The 24,115-nt window shown below is 51.0% G+C and overlaps 1 protein-coding gene across 4 annotated transcripts; it reads right to left on the reverse strand.

Annotated features, from left to right (window-relative positions):
- Positions 1-1,811: 1,811 nt before the first annotated feature.
- Positions 1,812-23,089, reverse strand: TRAF1 (TNF receptor associated factor 1). 4 transcript variants are annotated; one of them, XM_070430813.1, is made up of 8 exons: positions 23,048-23,089; positions 19,857-20,603; positions 17,769-17,853; positions 8,748-8,813; positions 7,883-8,293; positions 6,413-6,590; positions 4,639-4,787; positions 1,812-2,662 (listed from the first exon to the last, which is right to left on the reverse strand). In XM_070430813.1, the coding sequence occupies exons 2-8, from the start codon at positions 19,994-19,996 to the stop codon at positions 2,444-2,446; spliced, it is 1,248 nt and encodes a 415-aa protein (XP_070286914.1). In that variant the 5' UTR covers positions 19,997-20,603; positions 23,048-23,089; the 3' UTR covers positions 1,812-2,443. The 4 variants fall into 4 exon arrangements, with proteins under 4 accessions (XP_070286914.1, XP_070286916.1, XP_070286913.1 ...); XM_070430815.1 differs by having other exon boundaries at positions 19,857-20,254; positions 23,048-23,075; XM_070430812.1 differs by lacking the exon at positions 23,048-23,089 and adding an exon at positions 22,204-22,592.
- Between the last annotated feature and the right edge of the window lie 1,026 nt (positions 23,090-24,115).

Consider the following 24,115-nt stretch of genomic DNA (forward strand, 5'->3'; position numbering starts at 1 on the left):
CCGCGTATGGAGAAGCTGGAGAGCGGCGCACTTGCCCTGCGGGTCACTCTCTCTCTTCTGAGCTGCTTCTCTGCTTTGGGACGTGAGCCAGCGCGGAGGGGAGCACAGGAAACAGCCCGAGACTCGTGCTGTACGTGCACGGAGCATGCTGTTTGGGGACACTGCTCCTTAGGCTCCACAGTGCCAGCTCCTGTGCCAGCTCACTGGGGAAGGCCCCTGGTCTCAGGGCCTGCGAGAGTCATGTTTCGCCTCAGCGACGGGTTTGTTAGTGTCTTATGGACCCTGAACCGCATGGGATTGGGCTTTGCCTGCTGGAAAGCTCAGAGGACAATCTGGCTCCGTCACATGTAGGACCTCACGGTCTGTACCTATTTCATTCCTGGCTTCTTCTGACCTTTCCCACCTCTATTTTCCATCTGTCACCATCTCATGACCACATTTTCACATCTTAATTCTCTTGTATATCAAGTAAAGAAGTTAATTGCTTTCTGAAATAAGGCAGGCTATAAAAAGCTCAAACAAAATAGCAAGTGCTCAAAAAGAGTTTGTTGAACGACTAACTACTTGAATGATTCATCTTGCGGTCCCCCTCAGGGCCTGCACAGAGCAGGTGTTCAGGAAATGTGGGGCAGAGGATGGAGTGGAAAGTGACAGTTTAGCGATGGGGAGACAATAGCCCTTCATTTCCTCGCGACTAGGGCCTTAGCCAATGTAAGCTCTCTTAGCGTCAGTTTCCTCATCTGCAAAATGGGGATCATCTCGGCACCTACCTTATCAGAGTTTTGGGAGGATTCAATGAGGTTATGGATATAAAGTGTCTGGTACATAACAGGCACTCAATAAATGGCAGCTGTGACGCTTCCTAACAACACTCTCATATATGATGTCATTATTTAACAGCCTAATTCTAATAAGGATTCTCTCACTCGGCTCAGGTCCGCTAGAGTCTGACAAATAAGTCACGTGTACCCACCGGGGGAATAAAACAGACATGTGCACCTCACTCAGTCCCAGGTCTGCTTACCACGCGCAGGTCAGGTCACCCTTGGTTACAAAGCTGACTGCAGGAGCTTCTTGTCGAGTCCAGGAGTCTGCAGCTGCCCCTTCACTCTCTTCCCAGCATGCACAGGTGCTGAAGGCCCTGTCCTGCTTCCCTAGCCTCAGCTGTCCAGCTCTCACTCTGTACCTCCATGTGCTGGGAGCCTCTCGCAGTTTTCTCCAAGCTTTCCAGCACCTTCCCTAACCCTGCCTGGGATCCCTTAAGGGAGCAAACTCATGCTGAGTGGTCACACCCTCACTGATGGGTGCACTCACGCTCCAGGAAGTCTGCATCTGGGGCATTCAGGAGGTGCCCTCGGAGGGATGAAGGTCATGTCTGGGGGCAGTCCTCTGAGGGTGGGACGCCCGTGTGACAGTCAGGAATGGAACCCTCTAATACCTGTACAGGGAAGGCGATGCATCATAAATCCTTGCTATGGAAAGTGGGGGATGCTGATTTTATGGTCGGCCTAAGGGCAGAAAATGTATTCAGAGGGGGCCCCATTGTGTAGGGCAGAGATTCCCAAAGCATGGTCCCCACCGACAGCATCAGTACCAACTGGGAATGTGGGATGGGTGCAAATTCTGGGCCCCACCCCAGGACTACTGAGTCAAAAACTGGGGGAGTGGGAGTGGCACCGTGTTCTAGCAGGCTTTCAGGGTGATACGGACGCTGGCCATCTGCAGACCACTGGAGTCGTTCCGAGCCTCAGCCACTTCACCTGCAAACAAGGACAATGCTGTGGCTTCAGTAAGGAAAATCTCACACAGGGTTGGTGCTCAGTCATCATCAAATCAATTTTTATGGGTCAGCTATGACCTGATACTGTTCTGTGGTCCCCACAGAATCAGTCGTGGACCCGAAGCTAAGGGAAATCTGATTAGAACGGTTGCGTGTTCACCGCCAGTGATGGGGAACTCAGTGCACGCCTGACAGACTGAATTCACACTGGCAACCTGTCCCTTCCACCCCTTGTTTCCGACCCCAGGTAGGAAGACAGCAAGCATGTTTCCAGTTCTCCCTGGTGGTCCTGCAGGGACCTTCCCAGGCTCAGGTCCTTTATCTCCAGATGGCCATTCATGTCCCAGGCCGGACCCCCATGCCCTCCCCATCCTGGTCAGAGTCCACCTCAATATTCAGGGCTGGAGTGGCGGCCAGGCCTCCAGTGTTGTGTGTTCAGTGCAGAGGCAACAATTCTGCCACCACCTCCTTCTGAACCCTCTGCCTTTGGGGGCCCATCCCAAGGTCCTGCCACCGGAAGCTGGTGGCCGCCATAGTCAATCTGTCAGCCCCGCTCAGATCATGCCAGCCCCAGCCTATCCCTGTGCCTCGGGATCGTGGCATCTCCCCGAGTCTGGGCTGGTGCTCCCTCAGGGCGCAGATGTGGCTTCTCGTCCCTGCTGCCTAAGCACTTGTCTCCACGATGCACTTGAGGAACATGGTGTCGTCCTTCACGTAGGCGTGCTTAGGTGACTGCAGCCTGCTGAGAGGAAAGAAGAGTGGGCAGCCGCTGGCCACGTTGGTTTCACTCTGGGGCCGCTGGAAGGACACTGAGCTCAGGTCGGGCCGGAAGGCGTCAATGGCGTGCTCACGGTTGTTCTGGTCCAGGAGCATGAAGGTGACCTGTGGGCCAGGGCAGGTGGGAGGTCAGGCCCTGGGGAGTGCACCCAGGGGCTCAGGGCTGGTGTGTGTCTGCTACCTGTGCAGCCCCTCGGACCCTGAACTCAGGCTGGTTAGGGGGCCCCAGGAATGGAAGCACCTGGTAATCTGGGCAGCCTTGGGGTTGTCCTATAATTAGGGATCTGATGGTCTATCCAACTGGAAGAGGTAGTTCAGATGCCACAGTCAATTTGGTTGGCTGCTGGGGCTATAGTGGGACTGAGCCCTGAAAAGGAGGCGGGACTCATAACTTGTAATATCCCTTCCCGCTCAGAGATGTGTGATGGTCAACTAGGCCGGAACCTCCTGGGCAAGGCAGGGGTGGGGAGAACAGATAGGCCATCTACCCAGGGGCTGTCAGTCAATGCCCGGAAACGTGAACCGAGCTTCTGTCTGCAAGGGGCAGATGTGTGTACTCCGAGAGGCGGATGATCTCAGTGACACAAACCCTCTTCCCTGGCACATGGCACTGGAATGCCCATCAGTACATAGGATGTCTTCCATCATCCACCTCAGCGGTTCTCAAACTGGCTGCACCTAGAATCCCCTGGGAAGGTTTTTAACATCCTGATGCTCAGGCCTCGCCATTTACTGTAGTAAGACCCAGTCGTTGGTATTTTTTAAATCTCCCGGCACGTGTGGAAGCCACTGACCTGCTGACTCATATTCAGACCAGCATGGCACTCCTGCCCTTTTAAACATTTTTAATAGACTTTATTTTTTTAGAGCAGCTTTAATTGCAAAGAAAAACTGAAAGGAAAATACAGAGATTTCCTATATACCTCCTGCCCCCACCCAATCTCCCACACTATCAATACCCATATTATAGTGGGACATGTGTTACAATCAATTGACACATTGACACATTATCATCCCAAATCCATAGTTTACCTCAGGGTTCACTCTTGGTGTTATACATTCTATGAGTTTGGACAAATGTATAACATTTTCTCATTACAGTATCATACAGAGTAGTTTCACTGCCCTAAAAATCCTCTGTGCTCTGCCTGTTCATCCCTCCACCCCGCCCCCTCCCCATCCTCTGACAACCATTCATCTTTTTACTGTCTCCATAGTTTTGTCTCCTCCACGATGTCCTATAGGTGGAAGCACACGGTATGTAGCCTTTTCAGATTGGCTTATTTCACTTAGCAGTATGCATTTAAGGTTCCTCCATGGCTTTTCTTGGCCTGATAGCTTATTGCTTTTTGGTACTGAATAATAGTCCATTGTCTGAATGTGCCATGGTTTGTTTATCCTGTACCTACTGAAGGACATCTTGGTGACTTCCAAGTTTGGAAGTTATGAATAAAGCAGCTATAAAATCTATGTGTAGGTTTTTATGTGAGCATAAGTTTTCAACTTCTTTAGGTTAATACCAAGGAGCGTGATTGCCAAATCGTATAGTAAGATTATGTTTGGTTTTGTGAAACTGTCCGACTGTCTTCTAAAGCAGCTGTACCATTTTGCATTCCCATCAGCAAAGAATGAGAGTTCCTGTTCTCCACATCCTCGCCAGCACTTGGTGTTGCCAGTGTTTTGGATTTTGGCTATTCTGACAGGTGTGCAGTGGCGTCTGCCTTCCTCCCTTTTTCTGAAAGTGCTGCCAGTTCAGGCTGGCCCACAGCACCTCCTCCGGGAAGTTTCCTTATTCACCCCGCCAGGTGGATTTCATTTCTACATGCCTCCCAGGATGTTGGTCCAGGCATTTTTGCCCCTGGACTCATGATGCTGGAGGGAGCCTTGGCTACTAGATGTGAACTCAGGCTTTTGTTTTACGAAAGGGGGAGCTGATAACATAGAGAGGGCAAGGGACTTGCCCAGGTCACCGGCCAGTTCATGGCTAAACCAGGACCGGGACCAGGACTCAGGCTTCCCCCGACCCTTACAACGTGCGCGCCACCCCCCCCGCCCCCCACAGTGTTCCCCTTAGTCCATACCTTGTTCCGGAAAGGCCACGGCAGCAGAGCATCGTACTCCCCTTTCATGATCACGATGAAGAGCGACAGGTGGGTCCTCTTTCCCGTCCCGTCGCCATTCAAGTAGAGCCTCAGGCACAACTTGTAGCCGTACTTGGCAGTGTAGAAAGCTGCAATGTGGAAGCCAGAGTCAGCACAGAGGCAGCTGGAGAATGCTAGCCTGGCAAATGAGGACCCTGGGACCAGCGGTTAGGCACGTCCATGGTCAGGGGTTCAAAACTAAGAAACCATCTTCTCGATTACATACAGTCCAAGAGGACCCAGATCTTGGCGCTCATCTAGCCTAGTGGCAGTCAACAGGTTGCTAGGCCCCGCCTCGGAGTTCTGGACTCAGTAGTGCTGGGTGAGGACTGAGAACCGGCATGTCCAACGGGGGACAGCGATGCTGTTGCCCAGGACCACACTTTGGGTTTAACCAACCTGCATTTTGCAGTCGGGAAACCGAACCCAGCGAGGGGAAGTGTCTGGCCTCGCAGACCCTGGGGGCAGAGCCAGGATTAGGGGCCAGGCCTCCTGTATCCCAACACAGACTTCTTCCTGCTGCCCCAGGCCAAGTGGCGGGGGCTCCTGGAGGTGAGGAAGAGTGGGCTCTCAGTCTGCCAGGCACCCTTGGTAACGTCGTCACCCCTGGTGCCTCAGCACAGGGGCCTCTGGACTCTCTGCAGCTGAAAGGACCACCCAGTATGGCTTCTCAGGGCTGTCACTACAAGGGCCCCTCTGGGAGGGGTTGATTGGGGACAGGGTGTGGGGGGGCAAGCAGGAAGGGGCGGAGGAGGGACAGACCGACAGTCTGACTCATCCTGCCCCTTACGTTTTGGTGAAACAGGAAGCCAGAGACACTGCTTGCTTTGTCCCTCTTTGGAAAGGAGAGGAGAAAAAGCCTCATGTTGGAGGTGAGGCCACCCCGTGAAGGGGGCTGCCGCTGCTCCTGAGGAAACGGGCCTGGCTTTGGGACCCCGCCCTGCTCTGGGGTACGGAGCAACCTCCAATGCCTCTGTCCATCCCAGCCCTGTAGGTCTTGGTGCATCAGAGGAGCAGATGGACAGGAAAGGTATGAAGCTGGGTCAAAGGTGAGAGGTTGTTCAAGTCGTCACCTGCAGAAATCTTCCTTAATGACCCCCCACCTTGTCTATGTAGACACGTGTGAATGAGGAGAGGGGAAGAGCACATAGGTCTGAGCATTCTATGCAAAAATACACACATGCGTTAAAAACAGAAATCAACTGAGTAAGGGAAACATCTGCCAAGTAACTACTTTATGCAAGATACTGTGCCAAGCTCCGGGGCCCCAGAAACGAGTAAGAACTGCCCTGGTTTACACAATACTTCCTAATGCGCTACCCGCAATCATACACTTAGTCCTCCACGTGTCTTACGTCAGACCCTGGCTCTCTGAGGGCAGGGGTCCCACGGTATTCGCCTGTGAGAACTGTCCTCTCATTTGCACAAGCTTTGGTTCACGGCACACTGTCTTTCACACCTGACATCCACTCAAAGTCAATAACAATTTTATTCCTGTCTGCAGAGTGTGACTGGAACTGGGGGAGGTGGAAGGCATGGCAGTTCAAATAGCCCCTGTTTTATGTGGCCGAGCCAGGCACCTACCTCCTCCGTGGCCCCAGCACGGTAGGTGGCCTGAAGGGACCCTGCCTAACTGGACAGAGTCACAGAGTTGGCAGCTCCCCATGCTGTTTTCTGAGCCCAGTGGGCCTCTGTGCCCCTGGGGAGGTGTTACCTGGAGAGAAGAGGCTGACGGTCCTGCCGCAGGCCGACTCATGGCACCGCCGGGTGACATTGGTGATCTTCCACAGGAAAGTGCCATCGAAGGAGGCCTCCTCCATGAGGCGCAGGCTCTGCTCCAGCTTGCCCAGGGCCTGGTCTTTCTGGGCCAGTGTCTGATGCAAATCCGCCACCTGTGGGGAAGCATCACTTAGTCTTCCGCTCATGACCTCACATAGCCCATCCTATGTGAAGTAGTCAACCACTGCCCTAGCTCAGCTGGTCTCTCTTTCTCTCATCTACGTTCTTACGGAGTCCTCAGCAGTTTTATGAGATTTATTTTTCTATCTTTCCTACCAGACAGATGTCTTTCTTCCCTACCAAGGGCTGGGCCCATGCTCACTTTTTCTCTCTGTGCCTGCCTTACATCTAAGAGTAGAGCCAGAAAGTCTGTTGATGAACTGAAGACGCAGTTGCTGCCCTCAGGGAGCCCACCTTCTAACTGGGGCAAGAGTTACAGAAATAAAAGCTTTACTCGGTCACTCAAATCCAGTGCTTGGCTCTTCTGGTTGGTTCCCTATTCACAGTTGAAAGAATACAAATTTATTCCTGGGTGTGCTCACGTAGGGAAGTCAGGAGTGGAAGTGACTGTTCTTAAATTGAATTCCTAATTTTATGGATGAGAATGTTGAAGTTTCCTAAGAGGGAGAGTGACTTGCTCAGACCTACACAGCAAGTTCATGGTGGAGCTGGAACTAAAATCCAGGCCTACATCAACATGAGACTGTGATGTCAAGTTGCAAAAAAACCCCACACAAACTTCTTATATTAAGAAAAGTATAAGCTCTGGAACAAAGGAGGGGATGACAGTCCTGCTAAACCAAGAACTGTCAGATAAGTGGATTATCTGGTGTGGTCTGGGACCGCCATTCTGACTGTGTGGAATCCTTCAGAGGCTGAGCCAGAGCATCTGAGAACAGCATGAAACAACGTGCTGTGATGAAGGAGTGAAGGTCCTGGGCATTTAGCCTAAAGAAGGAAGTACTCAGGTAGGATATAATCACCGACTGCTCTTCTCTGAAGGGCTGCCATAGAGTCTGGAAGGCACATTTGTTTTGTGCATCCTGAGGGGCAGGGCCAGGAACAATGCAGGGAAGACACAAAGAAGCTGATTTCAATTTAGTTTAAGGGAGAACTTTCTAATAGCAATGGAATGAATAGCTTAGAAAAGGAGTATCCTACCATGAGAGAAATTCAAGCAAAGGAAATGAACCATTGGATGATGGGATTGATCTCTACCATAACTTCTAAGTGTTCCACCTCCTAGAAGCTTTGAGACACAGGAGAGATACTTTTTGATGGGTGAGTGACTGCTGTGAGCAGGGAGAAGAAAGTTAGGAGGAAAGCTGATTCACTGCTCTGGACACAAGATGGGGCAGGGAACCCCTGAGCCAGCCTTGAAGGCAACCTTGCTTCCCATGCTCACCCTCTGTTCCAAGCTTAGGATGAGCTCGCGGTCCAGCTGGCTCTGGTGGATGGAGGCAGCCAGGGCCAGGTGGGAGGCCTCTACCTCCTTGTTGAGCACTGCGACAATATTCTCAAACACGCGCAGCTTCCCCTCCAGGTCGGCCAGGAGCTTCTCCTTCATGAAGTGCTGCAGGGCCAACTCCTCCTGGCTCTCCGAGCAGGGTGCCCGGTAGCAGTCCACTTCCAGGTCCCCAGCCACCTCCACGGCTGCTTGCAGCTGCAGGTCTGACAGATTCCGCTCCAGGGCCATGGGGCCTGACCCCAGGCCTGAGCCCAGCTGGGCCTTCCACTGTTTCATGAACTCCAACAGCAGGTTTAGGTGGGTGGCCTGAGAGGTGACCTCATGCTCCTGCATGAATTTTGCGCTCCCCTGCCAAGAGAGTGGGGCTGATCAGCGAAAACAGAGAAGATTCCCAAAGAAAGTCAGATCCATTCACCCAGCAAAGGGGAAGCTGCTTTGTGTGCAGTGACAGGGATTTGGAGAACCGTGACGTCAGACATGCTCACAGGGAGCCATGCCCCCAGGCCTCTACCATGATTTATCCCTGTCTTTGAGAGCCGTGATGATTCAGGACCATGGAGAGAGGCATGGGGGGATGGGGATTGGTCATTTTAGTGATGCCTACAATGCTAAGACATTAAGAACTCTCCCGAGTACAGAAATGATTGACTAGTGGGATTTGTTGTTTGAGAAGGTTATTGATGTAAGGGACATCCAGAGGAATAGCTTGATGTTGTTGGAAAATCCTGGAGGGACTGAAGTAGGGAGACCCAGTGGCCAAGGGCTGCAGTAGACAGATGTCCTTTCTCTCTCAGATGCTTACCTTGAAGGAGCAGCCAACACCTGCAAAGGGGCACCCAACTCCATCTGCAGCCACCTCAGGGTGATCCTGGAAATAACAATGTCACTGATGTTATAGGCATCCCCGTGGGGCCACTGGGCTCTCTACAAGGCACTAAGATTCAACAGGGCAGATGCTGGGCTGGGCCAAAGGACTCTGCACATGCTGGTCCTTCTGCCTGGCTGACCCCTTTCGTGATCCTCATTCAGAACAGGCTCAGAGCCCCTGCTGAAGTAGTGGGGCTGCTTCTCCCGTCAGGACAGGATCCGCACAGCACCATTCACTCTTCGGTTGCCCCCACTGGTCTGAGGGCTCTGTGAGGCTGTGTTCCTAGTGCCGAAGGCAGGGCCTGGCACAGAGGAGACACTCGGCTGCATGAGTGAGCACCTCCCTGCTCCTGAAGCCCATGGGGATGCTCCCCACAGTTGCCACCCGCATCCCTCCTTGGCAATCCACCTTGGCTGAGGAGTGCCTGCCCTGCACTGCCCTCCTTCCGGATAATGCGCAGCCTGAGGGCAGGGACACAGAAGGGTCTCAGTACTCAACAGCAACTTGACCAAACTGCTAACCTACTTACAGGTCCAAGGAGCTTACAAAATGCTTTTGTGGTGATAATTCTCCCCAGGGCCCCTGACAATGCTGTGGGGAAGGCAGGGTAGGTATTTTGTTCCCATTTTACTGATGAAGAAACTGAGGCTCACAGAGGGCAAGGGATTTGCCCAAAGAGGAATGGCTAGGAAGTAGCATAGACACAGGCTCTTTCCATACCATATCACTACAGTTGAACCCTGTACAGTGTGGGTCCATTGATACACAGATTTCCCCCCAATAAATACCAGTGCTGTTTTTGATCTACGGTTGGGAATCCATGGATGCAGAGGGCTGACTGTTTGCACCAATCTGCACCGTTTTATATAGGGGACTTGAACACCCGTGGATTTGGGTATCCGTGGGGGGGTGGTCCTGGAACCAATGTTCTGAGGATGCTGAGGGACAGCTGTAGCAGTTAAGTTTTGGGGCAATCAAAAGTTATACACAGATTTTCTGTTGTGTGTGCCCTGGGTTGGTGCCCTGAACCACTGCATTGTTCAAGGATCAACTGTATCTCTTATCAAGAGTAAGCCCATGGGGAACTGGGAGAAATATTATTTCCCAAAACACATATCTGGAAAGGCCTTGTATCCAGAATACGTGAAGAACTCTTTCAAATAGTAATAATAAGACAAAACAGCCTAATAAAATGGGTAAAATACTGAACAGATGCTTTACATAAGGAGATATATAAATGACAAGCCTATGAAAAGATGCTCAACATCACTAGTCAACAGAGAAATGCAAATTAGAATGAAATACCACCATGAACCACCGTCATCCGCTCACTAGATGGCCAAGATGCAAAAAGAATACCAACACTAAGCTTTGTGAGGATGTGGAGGAACTGGAACGTATGAACGTTGCTAGTGGGAAGGCAAAATGGTACAGCCACTTTGGGTAAAAAAAAAACACACAAAAAACCTATGGAATATCTCATAAAATTAAATCATACTTACAAAGCAACTTACTTATAAACCATGCTTAGAGTTACCATACAAGCCACATTGCACTCCTAGGAATTTACCCAAGAGAAACGGAAACATATGTTTACGTGTGTATGTGAATGCTCATAGCAGCTGTATTCCTAATGGCTCCAAATTGGGAGCAATCCAAATATCCATCATCTGGTGAATGGACAGTGGGTTTTTTTTCTTTTTCTAGAACACTGCTCAGCAATCAGAGGGACTAAAACATTACATGCAGTAATGAGGAGGACCCTCAAAACATTATGCTAAATGAAAGAAGTCAAACACAAAAGACAGCAACTATGATTCCATGCTTATAAGATTCTAGAAGAGGCAAAACTACAGTCACAGAAAGTCTATCCAGCGGCAGCCTCAGATGAACCAGGGGCACGAGGAAGCTTTTTCTGGTGCAGAGAAAACACTTGCTATCCTGACTGCAGTCGTCACACAACTGCATAAATTTACTGGCATTCATCAAACCGTACACTTAAACTGAGTGGATTGTATTGCATATAAATAATATCTTGATTTTCAAAGAGTTTTGCTGTTTTTTTTAAAGAATAATCTAATGGGGCAAAATGGAAATTTGAATTTAAAAAAGGGAGGAGGACAGAGGTCTTTTGGGTTGAGCAAATACAAAGCCACATTACTAATTATTCTTTAAAAGTAAAAGAAGCGAGAGTCATGGGCTTAATGAGTACTGTTGGCTTAGAACACAAAGCACAGCCCAGCAAAGGGCCACCCCCTTGGCCCCACTTCCACAGGGTTCAAGCACAAGATGTTCCTAACAAGGAATAGAAAACAGATGTTTTATTGGGGGTGTGGGCAGAGGGCAGCCTTGGCAGGGAGACGGTGCCAGCGCTGGGAAGTGTACAATGACGCAGCTCTCCCAGCAGGTAGCTTCCTGACCCGTGGGCACAACAGAGGGACTGATGCTCGGCGTGGACCTGGTTATGGTGAATGGACTTGGGGAACCTCTCAGGCCCTAAAATACCCTCCAAGTCCATGATTCGAGTCCTCTGCCATTCTAAGCTGGGAGTGAGAGCCATAGGAGGGGGACAAAAAGGTGGAAGAGATAAGATAAAACAGGGGAATTCCAGAATCACCACCCAGGTGGAGGGGCACCTGTCCTTTTGTCGGCTGAGCCAAAAGAGGTGTTGTGTAGTGCAGGGGAAAGCCTGGCCCAGGTGGATGTAGGGGGTGTCCTTGTTATGCTGTGTGGATGGGTGTGGGCTGTGACCAGCCCGCAATGGCTGTCAGAGGATGGGCAGGGGTGACCGGAGAGGCCTTCAGAGGCCCCAGTGGCCCGCCAGTCTGCCTACAGTTCCATCACCAGTTAGTCACTCATTCCGTAGAGTGCTACTGAAGTTAAAGGGGAGGCCTCTGCAGCCAGCCTGTCAGGGTGCCAGGCACATCTCGGTCATGAGCAGTGTGGCCTTGGTAGAGTATTCACCTCTCCACGTCTCACTTTCCTATTCTGCAAAATGGGGATAATAAGAGTACCCGCCCCCATAGAGTTATTGTGAGGGTTACATGAGATGGCAAACGTAAATTCTGCTCTTACTTACATATTGCTACTATAGTAAAATGCCACAAACTTCATAGATTAAAAAACACACAAATTTATCATCTCACAGTTCTGTAGATCAGAAGTCCTAAATATCAAGGTGTCAGCAGGATTGTGTTCCTTTGGGAGCTCTGGGGGAGAATCTGTTTCCTTATTTTTTTCCAGCATTTAGAAGCCACCTGCATTTCTTGGCACGTGGCCCCTTCCTCCCTCTTCAAAGCCAGCAGCATCTTCCCATCTCTCTCTGACTCCCTCTAGCTTCCCTCTTGTGGTTACACTGGAACCACCTAGGTCAGTGGTTCTCAACCTTCCTAATGCTGCGACCCTTTAATACAGTTCCTCATGTTGTGGTGACCCCCAATTTCATTGTTACAAATTGAACATAATTAAAGCAGAATGATTAATCACAAAAACAATATGTAATTATATATGTGTTTCCGATGGTCTTAGGTGACCCCTGTGAAAGGGTCGCTTGACCCCCAAAGGGGTCTCGACCCACAGGTTGAGAACCGGTGACCTAGATAATCCAGGATAAGCCCCTCATCTCAGGATCCTTAATTTAATCACATCTGTTCTGGGCTAAGTCATCCCCTCCCAACCCAATTCTTACATCGAAGTCATAACCCCCCAGAACATGACTATGTTTGGAGATAGGGCCTTTAAGGAGGTCACTGAGTTAAAGTGAGGTCATTAGGGTGAGCCCCAAGTGATATGATGGGTGTCCCTGTAAGAAAAGATTTGGACACAGACGTGCAGAGGGAAGACAATGTGAAGATAGGGAAAAGGGATGACATCGGCATCTCCAGGCCGAGGAGAGAGGCCTCAGAAGAAACAAACCCTGTCTGGAACATCTTGCCTCCAGATCTGTGAGAAAATAAGTTTCTGTTGTTCAGGGCCTCCAGTCTGTGGTACTTGGTGATAGCAGCCTTTGTAGACTAATGTAGCCACATGAGGCAATGGATTCATAGGGGTTATTAACATGTTTGGGGAACATCATTCTGCATAGTGAAATACTCAATAAATGTTAGCCATTGTTATTATTATTAGTAATATTCCTGTGGATTAAGCACTGCCCTTGGGACCTTTTCTCTCCCTCTGATGGCTGTCATATATACATGCATTTCATTTAATCCTCACATCTCAAACTTTTGATAACGAATTCTATAAAACACCATTTCCCCATTGCATTTCCTCGAGGAGGCGAGGAACATCCTGACCTGTATTTGCATTTATACAGAACCAAAGCATTTTTGCATGCTCTCATAGGATCCCTGTAGTCATCCTTGGAGGCAGGCAGGGTGAGATGACCTTCGCCTTAACACAGATGGGAAACTGGGTGACTGGCTTGCTCAAGGCCTCACTGGGCTTGCACTCTTTGAGTAGGTGGCTGACTTCAGGTCTTCTGTCCCATTGTTAGATCTTGTGAGGGCTTGCTGCTTTCTCAGCACCTGTGTGAGCATCGCCCGTCAGACCTCATGTACCATGAGGAGGAGGCTGGGGCTTGGTTCTGCTTCTCCTGTGTAAGTGGAGGAGTCAAAACTCAGGGACAGGCAGTGACTTGCAGGAGGCAATGCAAGTTTGGGGCAAAGACAAGGTGGAGGTCAGGGCCTGGAGTCCATGTCCAGGGTCCTTCCTCTACACCAGGAAGTCCTTGCCTTGTCCAAAGGGTGGCCTCGCCTGAAGGCTGGAGGCTTGAAGAAACAGAAAAGGGAATCAGGCTGGGGTTGCAGACGAAGACCGGGGCATCTGTCCTGGGCCAAGCCTGGGGTACGTCCAGTGCCACAAGCGGCCCCTGTTAGTGGCCGCATGCTTCAAACTGCTAAAAATAAAATTCGCAGTGGAATTTCCTCTGAGGAGGAAACAGAAACAGAGAAAACAGAACCCCAGCCCTGAGGGAACACTCGTCCTTCTGTCTGCGTCCGGGAAGTCTGTGGGTCTGTGGTGTTCCTCGCCACCCTGCTCACCCGGGCCTTCTGCGACGGGGTCAGCGGAGGGTTCTGTTGAGAGGCCCCCACTCAGGGACCCACGGGCCTCCAGGAATGTGAGCATTAGGGGGGTGCCTGCCAGGAGCATGAGAGCCGCCTCTGTGAAGCCTACTGCACACAACAGAGGATCTGCAGCGTGCCAGGCCTGGGCTGCACCGCTGCGCTGGCACAAAGGCTACCTGAGGTCTTGGATGACTGGAGGGGCTGCTTTTGCTCAGGATTTGGCTGGTGTTGAGGGAGAGGCACTCTACTGTGACAGGGCAGACCCAGTCAGTCTGCCTCTGCCCGCCAGGCCTGCCTTCCTCTGCACCTGGGCCAGCTTCCTCTCTGGCAACCTCTGCTCAGCTCGACTGCCACCTCTTCTAGGAAGCCCTGCATGATTCTCCTAGTTGAAAGTAGTCTTTGCCCATTGCTGTTTTTCCAGCACTTAAAGCTGACTGTGGGGTTTAAACCTGCTTAACACATTTAGGGTGGTCTGCCACGGAGGCAGCAGAGGGGAAGATGCCACCAGCCTAGGAAGCAGGAGTTGGAGCCTGGCTTTGTTTCCCTCTTGCTCCATGACTTTAGCCCAGGCACACCCCCTCATGGAACCTTGATATATCACCAATATTCACACAGGATATCACAGGATCGATGAGGTTACAGATGCAACTGCCAAGCTCAGCAGCGTAAGGGTTCAGGGGTTCATTTCTACACATCACACCTTGAAGGACACACATGCAGAGACAAGGACAGACAACGAGTGCGTGGCCAGACTGCCTCAGAGGACAGGAGGCTGGTGGCCTTAAGGGAGACAGACTTCAGGTCAGTACAAACAAAGAGGAAAATGTGCAACAGTCAGAGCCCCCCAGAGTGGAAGAGGTCATGTCTTGGAGTAATGAGCTCCCCATCACCGGGAGGATAGAAAGCCACCTGGCAGGAATCCAGTACAGCACAGAAACCGCACTAGACAGCTTGCCCCCCTCTCATTTTCTGATTTTAGAATAAGTTAAGGCATTACTGTAAGCCACTGGCAACAGTTGCCAACTTGCTTTTGACCTTGAGTGGCCTCAGAAGGAAGAGAATGAGAGAAAACACTCCATTCATGGCTCACACGCAGTGAGAATTAAATGTTATTTTCCATCCACCGGCCATCCCCTATTCACTGTCACTTCTACAGGAAGGTCATTCCAGGCAAGAACCAAGTCTCCAACTAGGTCAATAGTAATCCTTTAATATCTGCTTCTTATCTTACCTAATGGGTCCAGGGCTGCAAGCACTCCTTAGAGAGATATTAATCTAATGAAGTCAGAGGATGAGGACAAAGTGATAAGCAGATGGCATGGAAAGTGTTTGCAAGAATGGGTGCCTCTGGGCTTAGCTCAGCAGGTCTCCGGCCCAACCCTTCCACCCACCTCCATTCCCCAGGTTTCCCCAGATGCACAGACAAACTTCCCATGGAGACTCGCATGCAAAGTATTGACTTATAATCAGCTGCTTTCCTTTGGTCAAAAGTCCCCCAAAGTTCCCATCAGGGTCAGGAGCTGGAGGAGTCCCTAGTCTTTCCACTAGGTGGCTTTGGTGGTGGTGGTGGTGTGTGTGTGTGTGTGGGGGGGGGGGGGGGGGGGGGTGGTGGTCAGACCACTGGCTAACCCCACTGCCAACCAGCCTTCCACTGGGGTTGCAGTGATGATGGCTTCAGGAGGGGGAAGCAGGGGGTGGGAGGGAGAACCATGCTGCTCAGAGGCCTGCCTGCCCTCAAATGTGGGCAGTACCCCCTCCTACCCTGTTGCCTGTAATTCCACCATTAGAGTCACTTCATTTGGTTCAAGGCAGCAAGTTTCAAACTGTGCTTTGCAGGGTCCCTTAGGAATCCCCAGTCCCTAGAGGGCTGGGCAGCTGGGCTGACTAAGAGGACAGGGTTCCAGACTACTCTTTAGTCACAGCACTTCCACTGTCATCTGATTTTACGTTAACAAAGACGGATAAATTACAGCCATTGAATTAAGATATATGAATACATCTCTTCTCTATATTATCTAAGAGTTGTACAATGCCGGTGTATTAATTTTGTTAAGAGGTCAGAATAAACCAAGTTAAAAACAATAGCCCTGGAGCATTCAAGCAGGCAGGGGCCGCAGGAAGCATCCAGCCCTGCCCTTCCTTGTGCAGGGGAGGACGGCAGCCACAGAGCTATGGCTCTGCTCACGCCTTTCATGGTTAGTGCACCAAGATGCCCAAACAGGGAGGCTCCGGAAGTTATTCCATGGATCCGTTTGTCCTACAAGCTCGTAGTGCTCTGTAGACTGTAAAGTTCTGGGAAAATGCATGGGATCCTTACTAAGATTCCCTTGAGAAGGGGATGGGAGAGCCCTCAAAACCAGCTCTGGGCAGGGCAGGAAATTCTCCTCACCCTCTGAATGTGGGCTCGGAGAGGAAAAGGGAGGGAAGTGTGGAGACTCGCATGCCTGCCTCGAGTTCCTACAGGTGGGAGGGAATGTATCTGATATCACAGGACCTGGGAAGGTCTTGCAGAACAAACACGGCCGTCATTTTACAGACGGAGAAACAGGCATAGGAGTCATCTTGGCCACAAACTGAATGATATAGAACCATCCCTGAGCATCGCTGAACATCAGGCTCCTGGGCTCCGGTTCAAGGCAAGGGGGGAGCCTTGGCTGAAAGGAGCCGGGGCCTGTCTCACAGTGAGGACAGTGAGGACGGCTGAGCAGTGAGGCCCTGGTCGCCTGGCAGCTCTGCACTGAGATGCCCCAGTGGGTGTCCGGGCCCCATGTGTATGATAAGGCGGTTAGATTTAGAGCAGTGCTTCTTACATTCTTACAGCTTTGGATTCATGAATAAATACAAGTTTCCTTTTAATTCGGAGATTAACATAAAGATTGCCATCTTTTTATTTTACCAAGTAAAGACTTTACCAAAAATTCTATCATTTACTATCACTATCATTTCATTTCTACAAAGACATATATAGGAAGAGCATAATCTCAGAGTAAAGGTTGATTCTATAAGTGGAAAGAATCTAATTTTACAAAAACCCCACTACAATTTCCATATTTTTATCATTTTGTCAGAACTGGTGGGAATGGACCAGCTCTGGTCAGCATGGGAACCTCTAGGCTGGACAGATGACCAGTGAGGGTCCTTCCAACCGGGAAGGACTGGGGTTCTAAACTGGGGGGCCTGAGAATGTCTCTGGCCCCTCACACTCTCAAGGCCATCTCTATACTTAGGAGCATGGCTTGGCTTGGCTGAACCACAGAGGGGAGCTGAGAATGGCCTTGCCTTGTCTGAGAGCAATCAAGGGCAAGAAGAACTGTCTAGATCAAGAGTTGGCAAACTATTTCTGCAAAAGGCCAGGGAGTAAATATTTTGAACTTTGAAGCCTGTGTTGCACTAGTCACCTCTGCTGTCACAGGGTGAAAGCAGTCACACACAATTCATAAATGAGTGAGTATGGTTGTGTGCCAATAAAACTTTATTTATGGACATGGAAGTTTGAATTTCATGTCATTTACATGTGTCACAAAATATAATTCTTATTTTGATCCACAGAATTATATTTTTGACTATCTAAAATATAAAAACCATTCTTAGCTCATGGCTGTATAAACACAGGTGGCATGCTGGATGCGGCTTGCGGGCCGTAGTTTGCAGGCGCCTGGTCTAGACTGTTGTTCTCACCCCAAATCTGTCACAGATCAGCCAGGTGGCCAAGGGCAAGTTGCTTCACCAAAGCATTGTCAGTCCCCTTGCTGCTTACAAACCAAATTCAGTCTAACTCGAGACAAAGAAGGAGGTGCCTGCCGGGACTGGGGAATGGCTGTCTACTTGGCCTCAACCTCAACAAATGGAGAAAATGGACAAAGACCCTTTCCTGGCTGTGTCAACATACCTTCTCCTGAGACATAAGGCTCCCTGGGCTTACAGACTGGGAATCGTCTCCTCTGCACTTGGGACAGACCCGATCCTCGCCGTTCCTAGAGACACACACAAACAAATCCGGCTGAGTGCAACATTCACGATTCCCTGGCACCAACCTCTGTCCTGATAGCTTCAAAAGCCCGGCCGTGCCCAGCATGGTGCCTGATACCAGTGAGCATGCAGGTCCACAATCCCAGACCCACCATTCCCAAACCTCAAAGCACTGGGCACCCAGTGTCTTTCCATAGATTGCAGTGAGCTTCTTTGGCAGCCAAACCTGACCTGCCTGAAGTTACTGGCGGCTATTCTAACCCTTATCCCACTTAGTGTGAATATTAATGTTTCATTGCAGAAACATTAATGGGCTTGATCATAAGGTGCTGCCCCAACCCCACTGGAAGAACTACGCAGTGATGCACGGACTTGCTTTTCTGAAATCTAAAAAAATTCTGAATTCCAAAATGCATCTGAGCCAGGACTTCAGGTGGGATGGTGGATGTGTGGCTACACTTGCTCTTCTCAGCTTCTTCTGTTTGGTTTAGGTCTCTTTGTCTTAGGAATTACAGATGACCATGGCCGATTAGAACAAGAAGGGGCCTCAGAGAGCACCTAGCCTGAGGTTCTCTACCAGGAGCAGGTGGCCGGATGACACATGGGCCTATGGGCTTTTACAAAGCTCCCAAGTAATTCTGATCCACAGTCAAAGCAACCGGTCAGGCCCTAAATGTGAGACCTTGGAGGACATGTGGATTGGCCAAGGGGAGATAGAGTCAGGAGCAAAGCTCTGCCTGGGCTCCTAGGTTTACAATTTGCCCACCCCTATATATAAATAAATCATCTATATATACATACATATATAAATATAGATATCTTTGCTCCCTTTAAAAGTGTCAGCTCCTTCCCCACCTCTGCCCAGTTTTGGAATAATGGGGAGGGAAGCCAAGAGACCCAGTTCAAAAGCCTGAGATGAACCCACAACAATCAGCTTAATGGTAAAACCAGCCAAGCTTTGACCAACCGACCCCCACAACCTGGCCTTTCCATGCCCACAACCTCTCCCCTCCCTCTGCATCAAAGCATTTGAATTTCTCAAACTAGACTGATTCAGTTTCCCCACCTTAAGCTGTAAAACTCCAGACAAAGGTCAAGCTGAGTGTGTATGACAGTTAAAGAGCACTTTTGCCAGGAAATTGAACCGGGACAAGTTCATCTATTCTCTCCATTACCTCATTGTCCTCATCTGTAAAATGGGACAATAATAGTATCCACCTTTCCAAAGCTCTTCTGAAGACCCAAGGAAAGAGGCACATAGTAGGCTCAAACTGGTGAGATGCTGATGATCATATGGATGTCACACCTATCTGAGTTATTGATATTTTAAATATTTTATATATGTAAAACATGTATTTCTATAAGTATATATTCATATATAAATATATACCTAGTCAACTATATATATTCATACAGGGGTGGGCAAAAGTAGGTTTACAATTTGCCCACCCCTATATATAAATAAATCATCTATATATGCATACATATATAAATATAGATATATTTGCTCCCTTTAAAAGTGTTCTCAGCAAACAATACAAGATGATGGTTGATATTGTGGAAGGAGATATATTTGTATAGCAGTTCATCATTTACTAAGAAAGTTTATATTCATTATTACAAAAACTTTTTGGAATATTATTGATTGTGCCTCTTAATCCTGGGAGGTAGAAAGTAGCTTTACAGGAATTTTACAGACAAGGAAGCTGAGGCTTTGAGGCATGAAACATCCAGCCTCACAGTAAGTCAGAAGCCCAGCTGGGCCTGAGGCTCTCCCCCACCCTGGACAGCCTTCAGCTGTGGCAGCTGACATCTGTCTGTGGCTACTTCTTCCATCAAGGTCAGAAGGGACAGTGTCAGGGACTACAAGGAAAGGGTGTGGAAACTGAGGCCCAGAGAGGTGAAGTCACCTGCTCAAAGCCACTGGTTCCTCTCACCCTTGTCTCCCATCAGGGGTCCCTCCATGGCACCTTCTTCCCACCCACTCTTCGCTCCTCTGACCCCTCACCTCAAGTTCTCAGAGAGACAGGCGGTGCAGCAGAGGGCCCTGGGCTCTGATGGGTCCTGGCAGACGGTGGGAGGGCACCCAAAGGGAAACTCGTTCTCATCAGGGGCTGGGCGGGGGCTGCTGGCTGAGCCAGAGGCCATCCCGGGCTCCCAGGCTGGCCAGAGGCCCGATCAAGCTCCTCTGGGGAGGGAATCAGCCCGTGGAGTCTGTGCTGAGAGAAGTGAGTTCTGGCGTGGGCCACCCTCTCTGGTGAGCAGGAGTCTGATGACTTTATCTTCTCGCTGACTTGTGTGGTTCAACGTCACAGCTGAATCACAACAGGGATGGGGCAGGAATTACCCTCTGTGGTGAAAAACCCCCTGGATGCTGGCTGAAGGCTCTAGGAGTGCCCAGTCATTCTTTAGAGTGACAGAGAGCAAGAGAAGAGTCAGAGAGAAAACACAACCATGTCACACACTTTCAGGAACCACAGTCAGAGTTCCCCCGTCAAAGAACCTCAGCCTGCCGCTCGCTTCCTCCCTCTCCTCCCCAGGGGACATGGGCAGAGAGCCACAGCTAGTGACTTGTCTGTGTTCCCTGCGACCTCCCAGAAGCCTGGAATCCTGGGTGGGGGTGCTCACTGCCCTGGTGGAAATCCCTAGGTCCTGGTGGCAGGTCCAAAAATGCAAGTTCCAGGCGCTCAATCTCTGCCCTCTCCAGTGTCTCAGGCAAAAGTCACTTCCTCACAGTGGGTCTCGGTTACCCCGTCTGTAAAGAAAGGAGTTGCAACAGGTGGTCTTCAAGGTTCCTCTAAGCTCTAAGATTCTGGAACCTTAGGGCCAAGGCAGCCAGAGGCAGCAGGAGGCTTCTTATGGCCCTGCCCCTGGCACTCCTCACCAGTCTCGATGACAACACAGGGCCCTCCCCTCCTTTCAAGTCCAAGGCTTCAGAGCCATACACTGCTCAGGGCGCTCCTCGGGGCCCCACTCAGGAAGTCATAGGTGGCCACATACCCTGGTCAGGCACTACCACTTCCCGGCCCTGAGAACAAAGCTCTAAATAAATACAAGGCCACAGGGGGTTGGTCTCAGCGGCCAAGTATGATGCCGATCCACTGTTGTGTGGGAACTGTGGCTCCTGGCGCATCTACTGTGGGCAGGGCAACATTTTCCTTCTTATTCCTCAAAGCAACCAGCTGGGAATTCTGTGGCCATGTATAGGCACAGAGAAGCAAGATGACTGGTCCAAAGTCACACAGCCCCTGGTGGTGGAGCAAGATTTGCAGCAGGTCTGTCGGACCACACGCAATGTGTTCCTTCATCCATACAAGAGAGATGACAGCAAGGCTGAGTGGGGGAGTCTACAGAGTCGAGGATGGAGGCCAGAGTATCCAGCCTGTTTTCTCACCTAACAAATGGAAAAGAGGCTTCCTTCACATCTTTCTATCCTGTTGGGCTGCTACTAGGGACTTTGCAAATTTTTTATAATGGTTCCAAATCATGAGCTTTGAGGTCTAATAACTCTGAGCTTAGGTCTTAAGTCTACTATTTACTAGCTGTGTGTCCTGGGACAAGGTCTTTAACCTCAGTTTCTGCATCTGTTAAATGGGGATAATATTAATACCAACTTCACCTGACTGTTGTGACTAAATGAGATCATAGGTGAAAGTATGCATGATGCACAGCCCATCTGAGGTGCACAAAAGGTTTTGACACTGTCTCCCAATGATGGTCACAGCCCTCCCAGCTCCTCACGATCGGGGGAGAGGATTAAAATGGTAAGTGATGCTGATATATAGTTTTTACACATCCATCAACTTTATTTGAGCCTCACAAGTGGGCAAGGCAGGTCAGACGTTGTCCTCTGACCCAAGATAAATTCAACTGCCCACTTTCCCTGGGGCAGAACTGGGGCTACCAAGCTGCTGGCAAAGAGGGCATGGCATACCAGGACCTCCACCCTCCCCTGGGCCAGCCCTGGCCTGGTCCTCTTAGCAAATGACCTTGAGGCCTACGTCAGACAAGACTACCAGAAAGACACTCCCTTAACCACCTACCACAAACCCGCAAACTTCCCTGCATCCCCACCTGTCCCCTCCTTCCCTTGGTTTGACTGAAACAGGCACCCAAGACTTCTCTCCCATCCAAGTTCGGGTCCCTTTCTGCCTAATCCCTTTTCTCTCCCCTCTGTCTTCAATGCCTCCCTCTCTACCAGCTCCTTCCTATCAGCATCAAACTATGCGTCAGGTGCTCTAATGATAAGAGCGAAAAATAGTAAGTACTACTTTTTAGTGCTGTGTGAAGTACTTTTACGGGCACCATCTCATCTCATCTTCACACGAACCCTATGAGGCAGGTACTGTCATTACCTCCGTCTTTCAGATGAAGGCACAAAGCGGGCGAGTGACTTGCCCAAGGTCTGGGAGAGAGTGAATGGGGACTTGTGCACCCAGAGCCTGTGCTCGAACCACACATGGTGCTTTGAAACGCTCTTCGCCCTCATCCCAAATTCTCTCTTGCAGCCACTCTCCTCGCTTTGACAGAACTTCTGGAAAAGGTTGCCCACACAGGTGCTCCACTGTCTCACTGGCATCTCCATGGAACCATCTCCTTGCCCCAGTTCTCATACAACCAGGCCTCTGGCCAGCACCTGCCATGCCTCGGCTCCTCGCTTAGAATTCTCTTCCTTTCCGAATCTCCATCGATTCATCTCCATGGCTCTACCGAGATCCTCACATGCGAGGTCTCTCTGCGCCGAGTACCCCCATCTCCCCAGTCTTCCAATTGTCTTTCGGGGCCCACTTGGACCAGACCCCACCTCCTCTTGGAGTCCCCAGGATGGGGCTACACCCGCCTTTGCGAGTCCATCGCGTCCCGCAACCCCCGGAGCCTATGTGTTCCCGGCTCCGTTCGCTCCCCGGCCCCGGGCAGGTGACTGTCATCTCGCCACCGCCACCGCCCCAGGTGAGCTCGCAGCAGAGCAGCGCCGCGACTACCAAGGATCAGCGAACCCCAGGGGTGCCCGGGAGCCCGCAGGAAGGGCTGGGGCAGCGGGTCCCGGCCGCGCGTGGGGAGGCCTGCGCTGGGGAGCCCCGCCCGAGCTAGCGGGACCTGGGCCGCCCGGGGCGGGGAGCGCGGGGGGCCGGGGCGGGGGCCGGCGCCGCCCGCAGTCCCAGGGCGCGTGGGGGTGGGGCGGGGTGAAGTGCAACCAACCTCGGCGCCTCCGCCGCAGCCGCCGCCTCCCGCGGCCGGCGCACGCTTCCGGTAGGGCCCCGCGGACGTGGCCGGGCGGCGGAAGCCGGGGTGGCCGGGGCGGGTCTCCGCAGCCGGAGCCGGCTCCCGGGGGCGGGGCGAGCGCTCCCCCGAACGGGAAACTGAGGCCCGGGCGGGGGTCTGCTGCGTCGCCCTGTTCTCCCACCGGGGACTGGCAGGCTCCCGTGCCCTCCTCCCCTCTCCATGCTCCGGACTCAGTGAAGTGTTCACAGAATAAACGAGTCCAGACAGGCCTGGGACTTGACCCCCACGCCCTGCCTGCCCGCCCGAATCCCCGCCTGGACATGGGCTGAGCAGAACCGAGTCGTGCCCTCTTGGGTTCCTGCAAAGAGCCTAGCACAGTGCCGGGCTCGTCCAGGCCTATTGGGTTGGTACAGTCAGCAAGGTTGGTACGAAGAGGTTGGAAGGCAGGATGCTTTTACAGAACTGGGCGTCTTCAGGAACCACTTCTGTTTCTGTCTAAACACACACAGTCACTCATTCTCTATGAAGCTGTGTGTATCAATCAAAATAGTATTGGGATAGAATTTTTGTTTATAAGAGACAAACAACCTATATTTTTGAGAATTTGACAAAGGCTCCTTCTCCATCAGACCTCTAAGGGCTGTCTGCAGGACTGTCAGCTGAAGGAGGAGTGAGGCTGCCTATTTTGTTGGTTTTGTTTTATTTTAGTTACTCACAGGCACCTATTACATTCTCTTTATGTATTAGAGTCCCATTTTTTTTGTCTTGACACTCAAATGGAGTTGCGAACTGTGTTTTAGTTTCGTGTGTGTGTGTGTGTGTGTGTGTGTGAGAGAGAGAGAGAGAGGGAGAGAGAGAGAGAAAGGGCGGGGGGGGGGGGGGGGGAGCTTAAACCTGGGCAGTATGTAAGCCTCCCATCCAGGGTAGAGCTTCTTCCAGCTTCTGATGGAGAAGCTGATGCTGCAGGACAGAGTCCCTCTGAGGAAAGGAGGCTTCTGGGTCCTCCCTGGAGGACAGACACCTGCTCTGGACAAGCAGAGGACC

This window comes from Myotis yumanensis, unplaced genomic scaffold (genome assembly GCF_028538775.1).
Source record: "Myotis yumanensis isolate MYYU_CA2020_CCGP unplaced genomic scaffold, mMyoYum1.0.hap1 SCAF_12, whole genome shotgun sequence".
In the NCBI taxonomy this organism is placed as follows: domain Eukaryota; kingdom Metazoa; phylum Chordata; class Mammalia; order Chiroptera; family Vespertilionidae; genus Myotis; species Myotis yumanensis.

Excerpts from the sequence above, each read along its gene's own strand:
- TRAF1 (XM_070430813.1), bottom strand. The coding sequence starts at position 19,996 with ATGGCCTCTGGCTCAGCCAGCAGCCCCCGCCCAGCCCCTGATGAGAAC. Across the intron at positions 8,294-8,747 it reads GTGTTGGCTGCTCCTTCAAG|GGGAGCGCAAAATTCATGCA; the intron begins GTAAGCATCTGA and ends CTCTCTTGGCAG. Across the intron at positions 2,663-4,638 it reads CGTGGCCTTTCCGGAACAAG|GTCACCTTCATGCTCCTGGA; the intron begins GTATGGACTAAG and ends CCTGGCCCACAG.